The sequence below is a fragment of the Dromaius novaehollandiae genome, chromosome 2 (assembly GCF_036370855.1).
Source record: "Dromaius novaehollandiae isolate bDroNov1 chromosome 2, bDroNov1.hap1, whole genome shotgun sequence".
NCBI lineage: Eukaryota > Metazoa > Chordata > Aves > Casuariiformes > Dromaiidae > Dromaius > Dromaius novaehollandiae.
Window position 1 is genome coordinate 117,265,735 of NC_088099.1, and position 21,151 is coordinate 117,286,885.

Here is a 21,151-nt window from a genome sequence, read left to right on the forward strand (position 1 = left end):
TTGACTTCACTGGGTATAAAACTCCCTGTGTGTAAAATGAGGCAGATTTTTTTCCCAGAACTGGTATGTTATGTTTAGAAGGAGAAATATGGGTGGCAAAATGTTCTTTGAAAAATGTCCTCCACAGCTTACAACATATTTCAAAGTGTTTGAGAAGTCTGTGCGACAAGTAAGACATTTTATATTGAGAAAAACATAAGTTTAAATATAATGAGTGTTAGCAGACTTTGACCTAGGGTGGTCTTGGAATCTCTCTTTGATCAAAGAAATGTAATTTAGAATTCTACTTAAACTTGATAAACACAGTAAAGCAGGATAGAGAGATAGTAAACATGATTTCATTAAAACTGCATGAAATACAGATTAGCTAGGATACATGGTTGGAGGCTGATCCCTGTGAATCCTGTATACAAACTATGACCAGAATGAACATTTTGGAGGAATGAGTTGTCCACACATGGACTTAGAAAAGTTAGTAATAAAAATGCTGGAGTAAACAATTCTAAAAAGACTAAGGAGGAACTTGGCATATAGCTCTTTTCTTTCCCTACACTGGCAATTCTGCTAGGCACGGCAGGAGGAACAGAGGACCTTCATGCCTGGGGCGGGAACCTAGCACCGTCGCTGGAGCTGCTGGGGGGCTTTTTGGCCAGCAGGGCCCTGCCTCTGCTCGGTGATGTTCTGGGATCATTTTTGCCTTCATTTTCTCTGCCAAATCAATAAATCGAGAACTCTCATATGTTTTTTCCAGTGTCATCCTGTATCACCACCTATAAGAAGACACCGCCTCCAGTTCCACCAAGAACTACCACCAAACCATTTATTTCCATCACGGCCCAGAGCAGCACAGAGTCTGCCCAGGATGCATATATGGATGGGCATGGACAGAGGGGAGATATCATCAGTCAGTCGGGACTTAGCAACTCCACAGAGAGCTTGGACAGTATGAAGGCACTAACAGCTGCTATTGAAGCTGCCAATGCACAGATCCATGGCCCAGCAAGTCAACATGTAGGAAACAATACTGCCACTGTCACCACCACCACCACCATTGCCACAGTTGCTGTAGAAGATAGAAAGAAGGACCACTTCAAGAAAAACAGATGTTTATCTATTGGAATACAGGTACAGTATAGGATTTGGATTGTAATGTAATTTGTACATTGTAAATTGATTGTAATTTGCCATCGCTTTGGATTTCTACATTTGTTTCACTGCTTAGTTATACAATGTCCTGTGTATTTTTCTACTTTTCCTGACAGGTGCTTGTGTAGAAGCTGCAGTAGCCTAATCATTCTGCGTGGCGCTGAGGATGTTTTACTAATTTATCATAAATACATCAGAAACAAGGATTTGTTTAAGTCTCCTTGCTGCTTATCATTCAGCTTTGTTAAATTACACACATGAGCACTAATCTCTGAATCATAACACAGCAGGAGTCAGGAAAGCATGAATTAAATCATTGAAAGGGAATGTGTAAAACAATGATTTACATTACACTATCACCCGAAAAATATTTTCATCCGGTCTCACTGAATTAATTGTCACTGCTTATTCATGCATTTCATAATGACTGGTAGCCACTTGAATGAGGCAGCATTGTTCCTCTCTCAGCCTCAGGAGCCGAGGATAAGTTCCTTCTGATTTGCCCTTGTTAAAGAAAATTACATTTTGTTACCTCTAGTGGAGTGAAACAAGAAAACTAACCCAGCGAAGGTTCACTCCTGTTTACAGAAAGGAGATGAGCAAATAAAGTAAACCAATTTAATCTGTTATCTTACTTAATCTTTCCCATACCCCCTCTAAAAGAATGTGTATAGGAGTGCAGCTATCTACCTGCAGGATTTGGTTCTGCAACAAAGTACATGAACTTGCAATCAACTGAGAATCAACATGGGTTTTGATGGGAGATGAATCCCAAGCAAATAGGCTAGCGATCTGCAGCTTATCAGCCTTCATGAAAAGACAGGTTTTTTTCTTGCAGATGGAGGTTGTGTTTACAACCTCCCATGTGCCTGGACAAGCTTATCTGATTAGTAAAGCCTAAGAGTTTACTCTGAAATCTCTACATCAGCCTGATGAGAGGTGGTGTGCAGAAGTATGCCATCCCAGGAGGCAGCTCCTGGAGAAATTGTGACTTTAGTAATCCCATCCTTCTTTGTGGAAGGGCAATAATTACCACAGCCTGTGCATGCAGTTTACTGCCTCTGCTGTACTCTTTTTCTGCTCCCCAGCAATTTGTTTAAATAAATTCTGAAAGAAGGGCGGATGTTGAGTGTTAAACATGGGAAAAAGACCCAGGTGGGATGAAGATACAAGAAAGCTCTTCTCTTACTTATTCCCATACCCGGCCAAGGCTGAGGTGCCGTTTGATCATTGTGATCCTACATTTCACTAAACAAAGTGACAAAGGCTCCTGTGCAGACAATGATCCTGCAAAGTAATGGGTAGAAAGAAGCAACTCCCCTGTTTGCGGCAGCCAGAATGAACAACGGTACCGCTGTGAACTGCTGTTCTTAAAAGACCGCCTCCCAGCTGTCTCTTCTTAAGGTAGTGCTGCTGCAAGTCAGGTCTGCTGCTTTCGGGCATTATAGCGGACTTGGCTTCTGAGATCTGAGGAAAACAAAGCCCAAAACATTGTTCAAGCCTTTGAAAATCTCCCTCTGAAATTTTGAAATGTACAGATGATCAGCACAATCAGGATCCATACTCCAAACTGGGCACAGTGTGCGAAAAGCTGCCAGGATAGGAATTGCACACAAACCAGCGGAGGTGTCAAAGGGTCTGGTTGCATGAAGTGGAGGAACCGTCAGTGATGAGCTCCTAGGACTGCTGCCCTACCCCATGCCACCCTTGCAGCTGTACCTGCGAACCAGATTTTTAAAGCTGGCCAGGCTTCATGAACAAGGAAAACTATTTTCCCAGTCTGCTCTGCGGTCTGGTTTGCAGCATGGCTGCACAAGCTGGAACAGCTGAAGGGCTAGTGTGGGAGCGGAAAAACTGTAAGCTTGCTCTGGCTGCCAAAAATGACTTCTCTTAGAAACAGCAGCCCTAAAATAGGTAGGTAGTCTCTCAGCCCTCCAGTTAGTAATGCGAAGTCAGTCTCCCTCCACTGACCATAACTAGTTGAGGCTTAGACTGAACTCAGACCAGGCAGATACCATACTTATAATTTGGCCCATCTCTGTAGAGCAATGCAAGCCACACCAGCCAGAGGCATGTTCTTGGTTTTTACACCTAACGTGCACTTGTGATGAACCTCTGCGTGTGTCCTCTGGCCCCTCTGACATTGTTAGGACACCATATGCCTTTGCTGTAAACCCATTTAACAAAAAAACACTTCCATCAAAAAGATTTATTCTCTCTGCCAGTTATGGGATTTCCCCCTAAGTGCACTTGAATAACTGATGGATTTGGGGTGTAATTTTCTCCCAAAATACTGCAGTACTAGGTAAGGGTACTTCACTGAACAGCTCTCTAACTCCCATCTCCCCCCCCCCCCCCCCCCCCCCCGGCTCGTTGTTTGAAATCCTTTTCCTTCACTGGGCTGTTAAAGTCTCTGCCAACAAGAAGCTCATTTACTAGTAGCGCACCTGAGTGTTTGCTGGGCTAGGTGCTAGCTGCAGCTGGAGCTTGCGTACACCGGAGGTCAGAGTGAATTCACAGGTCACTTTGTAACAATACCATGGTCCAGAAATGCTGTGTGCTGGCAAATTTTTTTTTTTTTTTTTAAGATTAACAATCCCACATCTAGCACTGGGAATTAACAGCTACGCTGAACGGACCCAGCATGTTGTGGTTTTGCTCAGTCAAAGGCACATCTGCGACTGAAGTTTATCTTCAAGATGATGCCAGCCAAGAGCTGCGTCTGCTTTCTTTAAATCCTATCTGTCTAATGTTCTGATCCAGGACACTAACATTTAAGCTAAGTAAACACATAATTTTGACATCACTTCACATATGCATGCACATGCAAGCGAACGGGTAAAATCAAACAAATGGTGCAGCACAGCAGGCAGCATTATGGCTTTTCAAAGGCTCTGGCAAATCTGTGCATCCAGCCTCCATAAAATACTGGATAAACTCCACCTGCATTTTATGGGCCTGACATTGTCTTAACGAAACTGCTTTAAGAATAACAAGAATGATGAATAGTCCATAATTACATCAGAAATGGCACATGACTGTATCAAGGTATGATACAAGCCATGTGTGCAGATACTTTGTAGTTAACATACATAGAAATTCTAAATAATGGGGTGATACCTCTACTAAAGCACATTCTAATTAGCTGGTTATTTCTTTAAGGTTGATGGTGCTGAAGAATCTACCAAATCAGGTGAAAATAAAGCAACCAGTAAGTTCCAGTCCATAGGAGTTCAAGTAGAGGAGGAGAAGTGGTGAGTAGAAGTTAATATTCTTTTTCTGAGGTAAATAATTATGTTGCAACCTTTAAGAGTCCTACATCCTGCACGCATAACAAAATAACCTATTTCCTGGATGAATTGTTGTTAGATCACTCAGCTGAAAAGCAGAGCCTTATAAATGCTGTAGCTCTTATTTCTCAGACCTACTTTGTCAGGACTGGTGGGAGAACTGGAAGAAAAATGCTATGTATTTTAAAGGTCAATACACTTCCGATAAGCTGTTTTTCACAGAAAATCTATCTAAAGAGCAGCAAATGATGCAGCTGGAGTGTTGGGCTCAGGAGGGCTGCAGCAGCAAAGAGCTTGATGTGGAAGTTTACCTTGCTTTTCAGCAGAATAATTTCAGCCACCTGGAGCAGTGCAGAGGTAGAGCCAAGCTGCTTGCTCTTGCTCAGCGAGCCCACTCAGCCATCTCTGCATCACAACTGTTCCCTTGTAAAAAGTGCCAAGATTTAAAAAGCAAGTCTGCAAAACTCAGTTCTCTTTCAGATCTGCAGTGTAGCCCTAATTAGAAAACAACTATTCTCCAATAAAAAATGAAAAAAATAGAACAGTTGTTGTCCGCAAGAGTTATGTTTCTTTTTGAGGACAAACTGCCAGAGGGCAGCTATTTTACAGGGCAGCGTAAATGTGCATGGCACTCTACAGACAAATAAACTTGCTGCGGGCTTGACCACATCTGCAAAGCCTAATTCCTGCCCCAAACGGGACTCCGCAAGTGGCTGAAGAAAAGTAGGATTCTCCCCTCCCCTCCAAGAAGGCGAACCTGCCCACTGCCACCTTTCCGTGCCTGCCGCGCTTGCAAGCACTGACCGAAGTCTTTCTGACTTTTTCCTGAGCCCTTTGGGCGCAATGTAACTTTTGGAGACATTTTGCTCATAACTCACTGATGCCGTAGTGCAAGGAAAGCCACCGGGCAGTCCTGCTTTTCAGTCGCAACCTCTGCGGAGAAAACCTGAGCGCAACAAATTGGAGCTGACAATAATATTAGGGCCCTCTGCCCTCCTCTGGCCTGCTGGCAGTAGTATCAAGGAGAGGAGAAATACACTTTTACTCTTGTTTTTTACACATCTGTTAAAAATAATGAAAAATAACATGTTATCTACACTACTTTAAATTCAGCAAATTCTCTCTGGAAGCCAGCAGAGTATTTTCCTATGGTTTTCAAAGGTTAAAGGAATTTCAGCAAAAATAAATGTGAGTTGCAATGACCTTGTTAGGCTGTTAGTAATTTCCTCATTAACCTGCTAAAACATCTCTTTCTGGCAGACGTTTCTTTATATGTTAGACCTTAGCCCCATTTACCCACAACTCTTCTAGGGCTAGATAAATGAGCACATTAGAATAGATGCTGAAGGACCATTTACCTTCTGCCTAAGCACAAAGGCAGGACATACCCCCAAAGCCCAACCCTCCCCCTCCCCCCCAAAAAAAACAGGAAAAACAAAGAAAGAAAGAAATGGCTGTTTGTAAATACCTTACTTCCAAAGTCCTCTTTCTATTGCCGTTTTTATTGTTCCAGAGAAAAAGGTGAGGTTTGCCTGTCAGGGTCTGCCCTGCGAAAACACATTTTTTCTGCGTTACCTAATGACGGCTGTGTTTGGGGGATTCCTTGCTGATAAAGTTGAGGTTGCTGCTGTTCTGAGCAGACTGGCAAGTAGCAATCTATCATGCACTTTCAGAAGTGAACTGACTGATGAAGGACAGCCCCTAATCCTCAGAAAATGAGTGCACTCAGGACACAAAGGGCTTATCAGCACAATTTGGCACTCCTATTCTTTCTTTTTTTCTACACAGCAGAGCACAATGTATTGATTATCTGTTACAGGAATAGAATTGTAAATACAGTGCATTCTTCCCTCTCCCTACACCATAACATCTGCAGAACCTCAGAGGAGCCCTTTTGAGTTGAATCTTTGACAAATGAATGTTTAAAAGAAAAACTTCTATCATCATTTGGAAACACTGAATAAATATAGAATAAGAAAAGAAGAATGACGCAGCAAAGAGGATAAATACAGTAAAGAAATTGTTTTTCTGTGCCAGTCTAAGCTACTAAGTGTGCTGTTAAAAATCAGCAAAGCTGTCTGCTTAATGCACCGAAAGCCTTCCATACAAAATTTGTTTCGCTCCTCTTCTTAGCTTGCTGTCCTTTCCTCCCCCTTTCCCTCACCTCATATGGCTGTCATCCTCACACTCAGGAGCCTTACCTCCTCATGTCCTTTTAAATATTCCTGCTTCTGTGCTTGGACCAAGTAAGCAAAAGACTTTGCCTCTGTGTCTTGATCTAAGTGGCTCAAAATCAGAGCATCCTCGGAGCACAGCTCTCTCTCTTCCATCTTCCATCTCGACTCAGACCTTTCATTAGCCCTTCACTCTATAACCTGGGCTTCCTGCCAAGACAAATGAGTCTGAATTCTCCTCCTCCTCCTCTTGCACTGCTTAGGGGAAAAATGTGCCTATCACTACCTGACCATATTACAGCTGCACCCATCACTGCTACCCATCTTCTCCCCAGTTCTTTATGCTGCCTGCTCTCAATTCTCCTTTTTGTACCCATTCCCTAAAACAGCTCTGCATTTTCTAGCATACATAGAGTACTTCTGTCCAGCCCTTCTTGTGAAAAAGAGCAGTTTTATCTATTACTGTTGACAGTAACCTTATGATCCTGGTGCTATGACTCTCTTCTCTCTCACCTGACCTTCTTCATGGTGCTAACAAAAGTCCAAATAAAATCTTCCTCCGCTTTCCTCACGTGACCCACCCCTTCCAGGGGAAATGTTAAAAGTATATTTCTTATGATCCTGATCAGTGCTATCTCAGGGCACTTCCATTTCTCTGTTTGTCATTTCTCTCTACCTGTGACTCCATCTTGACCTCAAGGGACCACCTTCCCTTCCTCACTTACAAAACATAATTGAATTGTTGGAAGTCAACCAGTTCTACTGAACCAGAAAACAAGAAGTCATTTATTGTGCCAGGCCAATTAGTGCACATCCTTACTGATTAAAGGGCAGATCCTTTAAGCTGTCAGTCCCACAGCTCCATGATTGCTCTTAGTCTCTGTTGCACCTCACCTTGTGTGCCCCAAGATCTCCTCCCATTACATCCCCACCCCAAAAAGTGTCTTGCCCATTGCTCCGTATTCTAACTGTCAACCGGTAATTATAATCAGTTTGATGTTAAGAGGATTTATGAATGCTGAAATGATGGTAGTTTGTGAACTAAGAATGCTGCCGTAGAGAACTAAGACCATGTGCATATGTATGCATGCTCCTCCTACCTCTCCTTTGGCTTCTGTTGGGCCAGGGAAGGTGCCCCCACCTCCTGTTGCGGAGCTGCTTTGTCTAACACAGCACATTCATGGTTAAAGCCCTTTCAGGCTGAGCCCTTTCATGCTGAGGAATGATACCTGTTTTATTTTTCTGTTTCGGTGATGAAAGACTATAAAGTGGAATGGTTTGAAGTGGTGGCAGAGGAATATAAAAAAGAAAACTATTCTTCTGTGTCATCAAAAAAAAGGAAGTCATCTTCTTTGGCTTTTTTCATTTAGGTTTTTGGTTTTGGTCACTTTTTTTTCTGACAACACTCAGGTTTTAGAGCCTTACCTGCATAGCTGGCTAGTCATACACTCTAATTTAAACTTCTTAACTCTCCAGTCTTTAAGGACAGAGCTTTCAAATCTGTATTTTAGCTAAGGTATACCCACTGAGCTGGGACTGGCACTGACTTGGCTTTTGTCTGCAGCGTTTTCTGGCTGTGTATGTTCTGCACAGTGGCAGACATTCCACCGAGAAATTCTAAAGGATTTTGGTAACCTGAAACAACAATGGAGGATTAGAGTTTCCCTGTTAAGACTCTTTAGTGATGAAAAAGGATTGTGTGAATGGGAGAGGGGGAGGGACAGAGTAAAAAACGTAAGGTTCTGTAGGTTGATAGTATGGATAGTCTAAACTTTTGCTTGACACAAGTCCTTGAAGGTGTACAGCTGAAGATACCACCATCAGAAGACATGCATGTCAATGATGTTGTATCTGCTAACGCCTTCTGCAATTTGTTTTGTCCTGCTGACAGCTCTGCAACCATACCAGACAAACACACAACAAGAAATAGTAGAGACAGCAGATACAATGAGGCAGACTGAATTTAATATAAGTGCCACTGAGACTTGGTGTGCTTAGATTGCTTTGGAGCCTATTTCTCTCTTTTTTAAAAAAAAAAAAGAAAGAAAAAAAGAAGTTCTCTGAGTAGAAATGTAAACATGTTTTTCAGAAGCATTACATTAAGAAGCAGAGAGTTGAATGCTAACAAGTGACCCTGTTGTTGCCCTTCGAAACACACATCATACTGCTGTTCTCCGTACTGGTTTATCCAGTCTGAGGTTTCATGGCTTTCTGCACCTTAGGCCAGATATCTGCTGTAGTTCTCTGAAGTTGTAATTATTACACCTTGTGCCTTCAGGGCACAACTGAATACAAAAGAGCCAAGCCTGAAAGCAGAGGAAGAAGCAAGTATCTGTTTTTAGCTATTTACTCTAATAGTCAGCAATTTATGAAAACTTTTTTTAGGTAGACCTATGAATGTTTTGTATGTGTAGAAATAGTGAAAACTTAGGCATTAGCTTCAGCAGCTCTCCTGTGGTTTGGAGTTTTAACTGAGAGCAAAACAAAAAAGACACATGTGGGACACAAATGGTATTTTGTAAGAGTGAAACATCCAGGAAGTGGGTGAGGAAGCAATGTCAGAGACTAAAATTGCCATCTGTTAGGCAGTTTATATAGGTGTGCCGGAGGCAGGCAGATAGTGGATGCCTTCCTGCATTTCCATTTCATTCCACATATATTTCTTTAGGAGTATTTTTTTTACTTTAAACTGATGTTATATTTTACTGCCATGTTGTTTTTCTTCTGAAGACAGATAGGTTACACAGTCTGCTGCCAAGAATCTGTCAAACAAGCCTGTAGCGTACTATTATATAGATAAAACAAAGGCAAAAAAAGCAGGTCATTCATTTTCTTTGCTGAGCAGAGTCTGGGTTTGGTGGTACTAGCTCATATTGAAACCAGCAAGAGTATACTCCTGAAAGTTTTGAAATGTAGTGCCTCCAGCCATACATCACCTTGGTGAGTAGACCTTGCTGTTTTCACATTTGGGATTTGGTGTACACTGGAAAGCCAGGGTGTTAACTGAAATACAACTGGTCATCTAAAACAGATGCGTATCAGCGGCTAGGACACACAAGAGAGAAAAAGAAGGCTGTGACGTGGAGTTAAAGGCATGGAGAAGAACGAGCTTGATGAAGTGATTTGCTTTTCTCCAGCACCTTGGAAGGGGCAGAAGAGTACACCGGGTACTGATGCCTTGGCTTTCTGTGACCCGTGGCCAATGAGTAAACTGAAATCCTCCGTGAGCACGTGCCTGTGTGGGCACACACGTTTGTGTGTACATGCACGCACTTCAGCGCAGATAAGGGGTCTGTCAGGTTGGTGGCCGAATTTAAACAATCTTAAGAAAAACTAGCATAGACTGATCCAAAAGATTTTCATTGTAACATCAGCCTAAAGCTTAGGTCTTTCTAACCAACAATACCAGCCTAACAGCTTTTCTCTGCCAACGGCCGGTAGCAGATACTTAGGAAACATATAAAGGAATGGGGTGTGTATAAAGTGATACTTCTCCCAGTAGACCTTGGCAGTTTAGCAGTCTGTTGTTCAGGGACTTCCGAAGCCAGATATGACATCAGTTTAGTAGCTCTTCCTGGACCTATCTCCTGTGAATGTGTTCAGGTTCTCTTTGAACCTATTTTTACCTTAGGTCTTCCCAGTATCCAGTGACAATTTATTTTCCCATTGTGTGGAAAAATACTTCCTTTTGCTAGATTTAAACCTTTAAGCCTTGCAACTGGTTGCCTTCCTCCCCCAGTTCTTGTACTCTGAGATACGATGAAACATCACCTAGCTGGGATTTCATGGGTCTCTCATATCCCTCCTCAGCCATCTGTTTTTTAAACCAAGAACTGTCTTTCTTCCTATGGAAGCCATACCACATCTCCAGTTATCCTCATCCTCCCTTCTGAACCTTTTCTGCTGTATCAGTTGATAGTAAAATGCTTTGCTCTGCTTGTCAAAGGATAAATACTACTGAGCCGAAGAGTTCTGCTTGCTCCCTATTTTTCAGTCTGCTGGTGCATATCATATTTGTAGTACAAAACTACAATGGCATAACTGTGACTTTTACCTCACTTAACAACCACCTGTTTCAGAAGAACTGCAAGCAGCAGTTATTACATTAAAATCTTTGTATTCTAGGCCATTATAAAAATATATATACACACACACTCTATTATTAAAGTTTTCCAGTTATTTGTTTGGCTGAGAAGGTACTGTGAGCTTTCTTCTGCAGAGGAATTGGTCTTTCTGTTTTTTGATTGGAGAACCCTTTCCACCTCCTGTTTTTCTTTGCTCTGCTGTTTTCAGAGCCCCACATCAACAGCCATTAATCTTCTTCCTGCCTCTTTCCCTCAGATTGCTTTGACTGCAGAATTTGGGGGTGCTATTTATTTAAAGAAAAACCACCCAAACCAAAACCCCGCATTCTTCTCTTTCTTGTGCTCATGCCTTTGTCTTCCTTGGCTTTTTTGCATTCTCCCTCCTTCTGTCTGCCTCCCCCAGGGTGACTAAAGGTTTGCCCTCTGCCCTCAGGGGCTCCAACATGTGCAACCAATGCCTGGTGGTGGAAGGAAGGTACCTACAGTGTAGCAGCCAGCATGCTGAGGGTAGCATAGACAGTAATGGAAGACGCTAGCTTGTCTGGAAAAGAGAAGACCATTGTGAGGCTGAGGGTTGAATGTGAAAAACAAGTCTCAAACAGCACTGAGAATGGCACTAAAATTATGAGGGTTGGCAGAGGTATTTTCAGAAGAAATGTACTAGCGAGTATATGAGTATGAAGAGTAATTTTGAAGAAGCAATGTAGAATATTTATCTGGGTTAAAATAGTTATCTTCTTTAGAGAATGAACTGTATAATATAATGTAGATAGTGGATTCATTGGTAATAGTTTCTCATCAATCTCTGTTGAGAGGGAGGTAAAGACTGTGCATGATTTTTAAATGTGACTTGTGTTTTGGGGTGTGCAACTTCAAGGGAGTGTGAGTTTTAAAAGCTGGAAGCTCAGTCATTTCTTAAAATCAGACCCCTTTAAGTTTTCTTTGATTGGTAACCTAAGATCCTGAGCTGCTAACACAATTAACTGTGTCTTGGACTAGCTTCCAGTTTTGTTAAACCACATGACCATCAGGGCACTTGCCTCAATAAAGCAGTAGAGTTGCATGGAAAAGAGAGAGGTGTTTATTTGTTGGTTTCCAATGAGAAAAGAACTTTATGCCAATCATTTCAAGAAAAAGCACAATGTAGCACTGACAGCAGTGACTGCCAGTCTTAAGAGAAGTGGCGGAATAGATCCTCTCTTACTGCGTTGCTAACTTATCCCAGGTCACCTAGTGAAACCTCTCTAAAGATTTTATGTCTGTGTTCTCCAAGCTTTCGCAGGTTTACACGATCTAATAGTGTAACAACAGCTGTGCAAGCAGACCTGGATTTCCATGAGAACTTTGAAATAATTGACCCACAAGAGGATAATACATGTTCTGGACAAATATCAAGACAATATTCCCGAGATGCAAGCACCTCTACTGTTAGCATACAAGGGTCAGGAAATCATTACCATGCATGTGCAGTGGATGATGACTTTGATACAGATTTTGATCCATCCATTTTACCTCCTCCGGACCCCTGGATTGACTCTATCACTGAAGATCCTCTGGAAGCTGTTCAAAGGTCAGTGTGTCCACGGGATGGGCACTGGTTTCTGAAGCTTCTTCAGGCAGAGAGAGATCGTATGGAGGGCTGGTGCCAACAGATGGAGAGAGAAGAGCAGGAAAACAACTTACCTGAGGACAGTAAGTAACCAACTACAGTAATATTGCAATTAGGAAAAAGTATTTAATATAGGTCAAGTTGACTCATGTGAATTCTGTAGCATGCCCTTTATAATTTAGATAATGATCAGACCGTAGTCAGGACTCTCAGAACTACTGTATGTATGTGTATAATGCTCCTTATTAAATTAGACAGGAAGTGCAAGTGCTCAACACTTCTGAAAGTCAAGCAGTATTAGTTTCCTGGAAATCAGCTCAATGTACAATGGCATAGTTCAATGGACAATTAGGAGATCGAGCTTAGAGATCTTGTAATTGTAATGTTTCTTAACTCTTCTGTTTGAAATTACTTCTCATAACCTTAGGACATAATTTAACAGATTTCAGTGATTTTCATTAAAATCACATTTTAGCTGTCTTTTGGGGACAGTTATGGGCATCAGATTCTTCAGATACTTCTCCCAACCGAAACAACTTTCAGTTTTGCTTCCAAATTAATTCTCTCTTTCTTCCCCTCTCCAATCTCCTCTCATCTCCCCTGCAGTTGTCATTCCTCTTTGATCCTCCTTGTAAAACAAGCTCTCTATATTGTCGTACAGATATATTCATATATGCTCTGTTGTCACCTCTGCCAGAAGTATTACCTCACCTGTAAAGTAGTGGAAATAACACTTTCCTGTCTAGTAAACCCTATAAGAAGGGTTGGATAGGTCACATATTATTTATTTTCACTAGCTAGTGAAGAAGAGCTGTACACATAGCTCCCAGTCCAGCACTTGTTCTCCCTGTCCAAAGGAGTGGTACTATGTTAGCTGTCAACTTTTGGACATAGGAAAACCTGTGAGTTTAGGGGTGTGCTCCCTGTCCATGAAGCTTTTTAAGACTCAAGCATCAAGCCTCTAGAAAATGCTAATGAGCATATGCATGCAGAGATCTCAGTATTTTATAGTTCAGGAACACCTAAGTGAATTTTGCCGGATATAGCAAGTAAACACTTTTCCATCCACTTACTTTCCTTACCTCCACCAACGCGGTAGCAGGACTGCTACTTCAGCTGCAGGATTGCTTTTACCAAATTTCTAATTCTTATTCTCAAAAATTGAGGTGTTGAACCCTTTTAAGTTGTGAAGGTTTTGATTTATGAATAGAAAGGAATCAACACTGACAAAAATACATATTTTTTTAATTCTTAGAAATGGCTAAACTGTTTCTGTTGAAACTTTCCATTTAACCCAGTGTAAGAAATAATAGAGAAGTTTGATCTAAATAGCTGGACAGTATTGTAAGCAGCTGAAAACTGACTTCTAATGGAAAGTATGAGATAACCTTAACCATAAACACAACTACCTATTTCTTCTGGGGGAAAAATACTGAAAGGTTAACCTCCAAAGCAGATCCTGATTCCCCAAATTTTAACATATTTGAATCTCATTTTTAATGTACATCATTAATGCATTCAAAAATCTCTTTGGACATGTTCCAGAATACAAAGGTACTTTTGTCAGTGTGCAAGTAATAAACCCCATAAACTAAGAGACTTTATATTGAAAAAGATGTGTGAGCACATACAAAATAGAAAATACCAAACGTATAAGTCCAAGCCACAAAACCTAATTGCCTTCTCCTTGCTGTAATGACAAATACTGATGGAAAACCCTACAGATGTTGTATTTGTCCATTGAAGCAGGTGCTCACCTTACGAAAAGAACATGGAGTGAATTTTACAAGGCCGATACATAGAGGAGGGCTGTATCTGCGTACAGAATCTTCTCACCATGCTTTGATGTCTTTGCTATATGATAGTTTAAAGGGGTCTCTTTTTTTAGCAATCAGCAGGAAAAGTCAGTTGTAGGGGAGATAAAGGAGTGGTTAAGTTGGCTATCATCACCAGCACCTCCTTAGGCAGCCCACGGCACGCGTCCTCCTCTTTATGCTACTGACTGGCCCTTCTTGTGCCTGGTGGAAACAGGAGGAGGAAAGGGGTGGCCCGTGCTGCGCGGTCACCGGTGCAGTGTTGATTTCGGTGTGACGTCGGCAGGCACCGTGGCACGTGCCGGCTGCTTCGTGCGGCTTTCCGCTGCGGGACGGCGCTGCCCAGCTCAACCCGGTGCCAAGGAACAGCCCGTGGCCAGGGCCGCACTGCAGCCACCGTGGTGCTGAAAACAAAAGCTTGCCTCTTACAAAACCAGAGGCAACTTCTGTCTCTTTCATACCCCTATAAACTTTGAAGAGAAGGAGAAAAGGAGCGAAGGGGTTTGTTCAGTTCGGTGGTCGCTCGTGCGATACAAGCAGAGCGGGGAACGCAGCCTTTGTTCCAACCTGACGTCCGCAGCGCATCTGGCCGGATAACAAAATAACAAAAATCGGTGGCGAGCGAGGTTTTCTGGATGCCGTGGCAGCTGACGGAGGGCTTGTTCCCCGGCGCTCCAAGTAAAACGATACAAGCTTCCTGCAGACAATGCGGCCCTTGTGCGAAACAGCTGTCCCGGGGAGACGGCTCGCTGCTATTTGACAGTAGCTGGTATGTTACGGAGATACGTTTGGTATTATCTAACCGGGAATGAATCTACCAGATGGGGCTGAATGTTTCGAGCTGGGAATGTAGTCTGCTGCTGTGTATAAAGACAAGCTGTGGTTCAGTGGCTGCGCGATGAAATGCCAACATAGAGAGAAATATGGCTCCCCTTCCGTCATGAATTATTTATTGTATAGTATATTCGGGTTTTATCCAAAATCGTTTTCTGATAAAACCATAGCGTGTGTAACAGGCAGATGAATACTATTTGCACTTTGAGCCAGGATACTTGATACGATTTCCATGTTTTGACTGTTGTGGTGACATTGGCTACAAACTCTAGGGCTCCGATGAAAGAAAGATGTTAAGGGTCTGAGGCTAAAAGCGTTGTAAGGAATGGTTGAAGCTTTGCATCAGGCCTCGAGTGAAATCAAATGTTTACCTTTTTTTGTTTTGCTCTTTGCCCTCTGCGCACTCCTCCTACTCCTCCCCTGCAAAATTTCATGTATCGGAGCCTCATCGCTGACTATTGTGAATTTTGGCTCCAGCCCCTTAAGGAAACAGTTATATGAAGAATTTGCAGCAACAGGTCTGCCTGCCACACGGTGCCGCTGGCAAACAGCACGTGACCTCCTTTCTTGCAGCAGCGGTGGGCACAGGAGCATAAACACTGCCACGGCCTTGGTCTGGCTTCTGTTGGATTTTTGTTGTTATTTTTAATTCACGGGTGGCCTTTCTGTGAGAACGGGAAGGCTTCATGCCGTTCACCTGAAGAAACATTTCTCTTCCATGCAGTGCTGTAATGTGACTTCGGTGTCGAGATAACCATCAAAAGCAAACAGTGGGCCTGATTCACCACAAGTCAGGTGCAATGTGGGTTTAGTGGCGAGACCGGTCAGGCCAATAGGGTAAAAACTCAAATGGAAAACCAAAGCTCTGACAAGACATGTCATTAGAACGAGACTGCATCCTTCGGGCTAGTCTGTGAACAAATGTTGACCTCAAATCTGCAATAACCTCGCTATTTAAGACTAGAGTCACTGCAAATTCAGCCAATTCCATCGACTTGTGTGATGCTTGCCTACTTCCAGCTGTTTTGTTGTGATTTTTTTTGAAGGAAAACTTAAAGAGTGAAGCTAGAAAGAAGAAAAGATAATTAGGGAAAATATTATTTTTGTAATAGTTGTGCATGGCAAAAGAAAGTGAGATCTACGGATTCAGGCTTGGGCATGAGCGAGTAAAATCATTTGCTGGGCTTCTTCAGGACTTCCCCAAGGTGAAAGTGGAGCTATCGCAGCCCCTGCCCTTCTGCGAAGTGCCGACGCAGCCTGACAGGGGACCGTCTCCCACCTGACGCTTGCCCAGGGCCTGCTGGATTCCCCCTGGCTCCCTGCCTTTGGCCTTATGCCCAACTAGTCTTTTTCTTGCTCCGATTTTCTTTTCTCCTCAGAAGGGCCTTCTCCATCCTGGTTCTCCAAGGAAAGCTGCCTCTGGGATGGACTCTTTGCCAATATTCAAAGGCTAGCAAAGAAAAAAGAAAAATCCACAAGCAAATTGTCCAGAAAAATATGGTTAGGGGAAGAAAGTGAACTGTGCTAATAAAAGCAGAGTAAGTCAGAGAACACATGGAAAGCGATTTACTCCCAGTGAATAGCATTTACTCATGCAGACAGCCCTATTAATTTCCATGAGATCACTCCTATAAGCAAATATGACTCAAAGCAAGGACTGTAGAAATCTGCCTGCTCCATAGCTTGCCGAATTGGCTGTTTTCTCCTTAATAGCTGAGCTTAAGACCTGAGCAGTAGCTTTAACTTTGAATTTCCTGGTTTTTGTCATGCGTGGCATTATTTAAATGCAGCTCCCGTCAACATGAATAGGCTAAAATGCTGGTCCATCCTGGCTTGGAAATGGATCGTGACAGCTCTATGGCAGGATTGCTTCATATGCACAGTGCACAGCTAACATCTGCAACACAAATGTCAGGGGGTGGCTCTGTAATTTCTGCTATTGTTCCTGCCACTTGTTCCTGGTGCCATGAACAAGTCCCCGATCTTCTGCTCCCTACCAACCAGGTGCCTTCACATTAGGGGCATTTGATAGTCACAGCCCCAAAGTGTTTCCTTTGTGGTTTGTTAGACCCTGAGGCCTGTTAAAGTTGAAATGCAAAGAGATCTGTTGGTGTTTTAAGGCCAAATAATGTCATCATTCCTCAAAACTCCTATGTTATTCCTCAGAACTCCTTGTATGTGAGCACTTTTCACAGCAGCTTTTTGCTCGTTTTCATGTATTTTTTTATCTTTGTTACATACAGTCGCCTTCCAACATACAGCAGATGACAGTGTCATTAATTCTTTGCTTGTGTTTGAAATTCTTCTATTTGGGTTGGGTTTTTTTTTTCCATTTCTCTTCCCATAAAACATATGTGGGTAGGGTATGGATGCATATAGCTAGCGAATCCCAGAGTAAGTCCTGTGCAATATTTAGAACTAAGAGGAGCGAAAACTTACTACTTGAACAGCACATAGTCTAAGTTTGTACTTGAGAATATTTAAAGAGGAAAACAGTTTAGGGTTTTAGGGACACAGGGGAATTCACTAGCATGTCTATCCCAGAATAATGGTCTGTGACGCCCTAGTCCAGAACAATCTTAGTGAGGAGGCATTCCAGAATAGCTGAATTATATCAAAATATGTATAACAATGTAGTTCTTCCAGAACAGGCATAACTGTCTATTTATTAAAAGCAGTCGTAGAAGAGAACTAGAATCATATGAAAGAGAGGTCAAAGCAGAAAAAAAAGGGCAAAAAAAAAAAAAGAAAAGAAAGGGAAAAACTCAAACTGTAAAAACAAAACACCGCGCTGCATACACTTCTCCCCTTGGGGAAGGGGTGACAGCAAAGCATATGATGGATGTTAATAACATTGCCTAATGCATTACTGGAAGGCATTCAGATCTGACAATGCTGAGTGTGCTGCATAACCCTGCGTAGAACAGAAAGCAGGCATGAATAACTTTATATAGGTGTTTAAATCCGTTATGACTCCATCTTGATGGGCTGATATTTTTTGTTGTTCTTGGGCTTTATACATTTTGTTTGTATCCTATTAGCTGAAAGCATCAATTTGAATGTTTATATTTTCTTGTGCTGTACTCATCTCCCTTGCTGTTCAAGGGTTCTTCAATTTTTTTCTGTTGCACTTCGAATATTATTTTTGCAATTCCATTTATTTTCTCAATGTTTGGCTTCAAGCCTCTCAGGATTTTCTCCTAAGAGACACGTTTATCAGTCTATTTTTACTTTCTATTATTTTACTACACCTGGGCCTTTGGCACTGGAGGTTTTGACTGAGTAAGAGAAGTGGGCAGTCTGCCTTGAAACACTAAAAGCAACGTGCATTTGGAAGCAGAACTTGAGCTGTTGATAAGGCTTTGTGCCTTCTGGAGAGATTCCTTTCAGTCTTTCACATGCTTTGTCTCCCCCCCCACCCCCCCAAACTTCCGTGACGGAGTTGGTTGTTGACTGGTTGCACATTAACAGACTGCTTGCTTTTGAGGGGCAAGGAATCAGTGACACTTGACTAGATACAGCCGGGGCTACAGCAGAAGCAGCAACAATAGGGAACAGCATCAGCATGCATCCCACAGTCAGCTGGGATGAGGGGTTTTAGGCAAATAGCCAGTCGCTAGGCAGCCAAGGACAAGGACTTCCTTTTCCCTCTGCTGAGATCTCTGAATATTAAGCTTTTCTTCCCTCAGATAAAGGGGTGCGTTCCCACCCGTCGCCAACAAGGTGTACTTAAATTTGCTTGTGCTCGGGATGTGTTTTCCACCCAGTCAGATTTCCAGGAAGAGTCTGCCTTTTTTTTGTTGTTGTTTTTTTTTCTACCCTGAGAAGTTGAGAGAGCGTTCTTCTCCCCTTCGCAAGTCTTGGGAAGCGTCAGAATGGCCCCGCTCCAGATGAGGCAGCTGTTCCCAAATATACGCAGTGGGAAGAGTTTTCACAACAATGGGAACCACATGAAAGCTCGGGGAGTGGCTCCTCCTACTATTGAAGAGTCCTTTCAGTTGAGCGGTTTGCATATTGGGTTGCATAAATGACTAGACACACCAAGGGGTCCATTTTGAGCACTGTGCGCGTAGGATTAGACACGCAAGCCTTGCTAACAATAATGAGAGTTGTGTGCAAAACTCCCTGCGCAATATGCTGAAAATATTCTGCTCAGTGAATCTTCCAGCTCACGGCTATTTCCTGGCAGTGCTGAGCTGAGTTCTGGGAACAAAATGAAAGTCTGGGCTCTGTGTGTGTTCACAGAGCTCTTTCCTATAGTTTCTGAAAGAATTTGAAAAGACTCTCTCTTCCCCTCCTTTTTTTTTTTTCCTTTTTACGTCCAAGGTCTAAACGTACTCCACATCCCGCTTTTCGTTCACCAGCCTTAATAGCTGTATTTGCTTTTAAAGAGTGGAACATAGATTGCATACTTCTGTGTATCTGGTTTCCGTTCGTAATGGTTGTGCCAGTTTACTTAGTGTGTGAATATGCAAGCAGATACCTTGGAAAGGCCTTTCTCTTACCAAACATTGCATGATAGCATTCTGGTAGCAAACTGCAAATATGGGCTGCACTCAGTCACAGGACTGTGAGACCCTAAAAATATTGTGGGAAGGGTTATATCAAGATCATCTTCAGCCTTTTTTATTTTGTAAGTCAAAATACTTAGCAGCATTTTCCCGATGGAGCACTGCCAACCCTGTGTTAGGTTTTATACAAGAAGCGACCTGGTCCAATGGATGGTCCAAGGACATGAGCATCTCCGAACTAGCATCTCTTCTAGGTTCTGCCAGCAATTCACTGGCTCACCTTGAGTGAGTCACTCTATCTCTTTGTCTTCCCTGTCCTTCCATCACCTCTCACATGTATCCAGACTGTAAATTCATCAGGGAGGAAGAGCTGAGGCCTGGGACAACAAGTAATGCAAATATCTATTAGTAGAAATCAGAGTGAAAACTGTGACACAGTGGCTGGTGTTCATGTTTTTCATGGGAGCATATATACTATGGGCTAAATCCTCTGGTTTGCTGCAGTTCTTTGTAGTGCTCTGTCCAAAGAGACAGTAATAACCAGCTCTCTGTACAGAGGAATCACCAGAAAGTGCAGGAGCTGGAGCAGGAGCAGTTGATACCTCCCTGCAGGTAGCCAGGAGAGAGAGGCCAGGGCGTTGGCTGTCTGAAGTGCACATGGGCATCTACATTCAAAGGCAGAAGCTGCTTCAGATTGTGCTCGTGGCAAAAACTCAGAGGGTCAGAGTGAGATTTCATCCGTGTGCGTGAAAATCACCCACCCCTCTCCTCAGCTCAGATCAAGCAACACTCAGCTAAACCCTAGAGCAAGGGTCTCTAAGTGAAAAGGTAGCAACGCTGGCAGAGGCAGCATTTTCCAAACCGTGTATGCAGTGTAACAGGTTTTGGAAGCTGTGTGTTACTGCGCAGGAAGCCGGGTTTCAAAGCTTTACCCTGTGTCACAGTGTTGATCAGAGTTGTAATTTCTTGTGAGCTTTCTGTACAGCTTGCAAAAGCCTTTGATTAATCCTGCTCGTACTGTCACAAAAGTGTCCTTTGCTAGTTAGGGCTTGTTTCGCTGGGGGAACAAGAGGAAGCCGTAACAACACAATACTGTTCTTGCCGATGCCAGCTGCCCTGAGCGCACTCGCGGCATACCTTTCCCTAGAGCAGATCTGGCCTCAAATTTATCAGCTGCTCTGTAATTCATGACTCAGAGATACTATTCCTTTTGAAAGCCGGGGCTGACTATTGTACAACTTTCTCCTCTCGGTTTATAGGCTTTTAGTTGCCTGTAGCAAAGAAAGCGTCGTGACTTACGTTTCTTTTTCTTTCAGTCCTAGGGAAAATTCGAACTGCGGTGGGCAGTGCCCAGCTTCTAATGGCCCAGAAATTTTACCAGTTCAGAGAACTTTGCGAAGAAAACCTGGTATGTGATGTTTTCTGATAGATACTGGTGTGTACCTTTTACTAAGGCACTAAGGAGCTGCCCCGTGAATAATCACACCTAAAGGAGACAAAGCTTTTCTGACCAACAGGATTTGCAACTTTGTCTCGTAAAAAACTTGCTGTGAACTTGCAAGTTAGTGTGAGTGTCCAAATAGCATGAGACCCTTAAAATAAGGAAAGGGGGAAAACTTTGGGTGAAATATGACTAAAGTTCTGCTACTGACTTCAGAGGAGCAAGGATTTGGCCCTTGGTCTTTGAG

At 42.8% G+C, this 21,151-nt stretch overlaps 1 protein-coding gene and 1 long non-coding RNA gene across 3 annotated transcripts in view; one reads left to right on the forward strand and one right to left on the reverse strand.

Annotated features, from left to right (window-relative positions):
* DLGAP1 (DLG associated protein 1) overlaps nt 1–21,151 on the forward strand; it is a 410,611-nt gene that overhangs the window by 379,818 nt on the left and 9,642 nt on the right. For both annotated transcript variants that reach the window (XM_064507246.1, XM_064507247.1), the window contains 4 exons: nt 752–1,125; nt 4,309–4,400; nt 11,969–12,387; nt 20,780–20,871. In XM_064507246.1, coding sequence (XP_064363316.1) covers nt 752–1,125; nt 4,309–4,400; nt 11,969–12,387; nt 20,780–20,871 — 977 coding nt within the window. The remainder of the gene's footprint in view (nt 1–751; nt 1,126–4,308; nt 4,401–11,968; nt 12,388–20,779; nt 20,872–21,151) is intronic.
* On the reverse strand, nt 1,090–6,824 carry LOC112997001 (uncharacterized). Its single transcript, XR_003262579.2, has 3 exons — nt 6,638–6,824; nt 5,905–5,983; nt 1,090–2,613 (listed from the first exon to the last, which is right to left on the reverse strand). It is a non-coding gene; the product is annotated as an uncharacterized LOC112997001 (long non-coding RNA).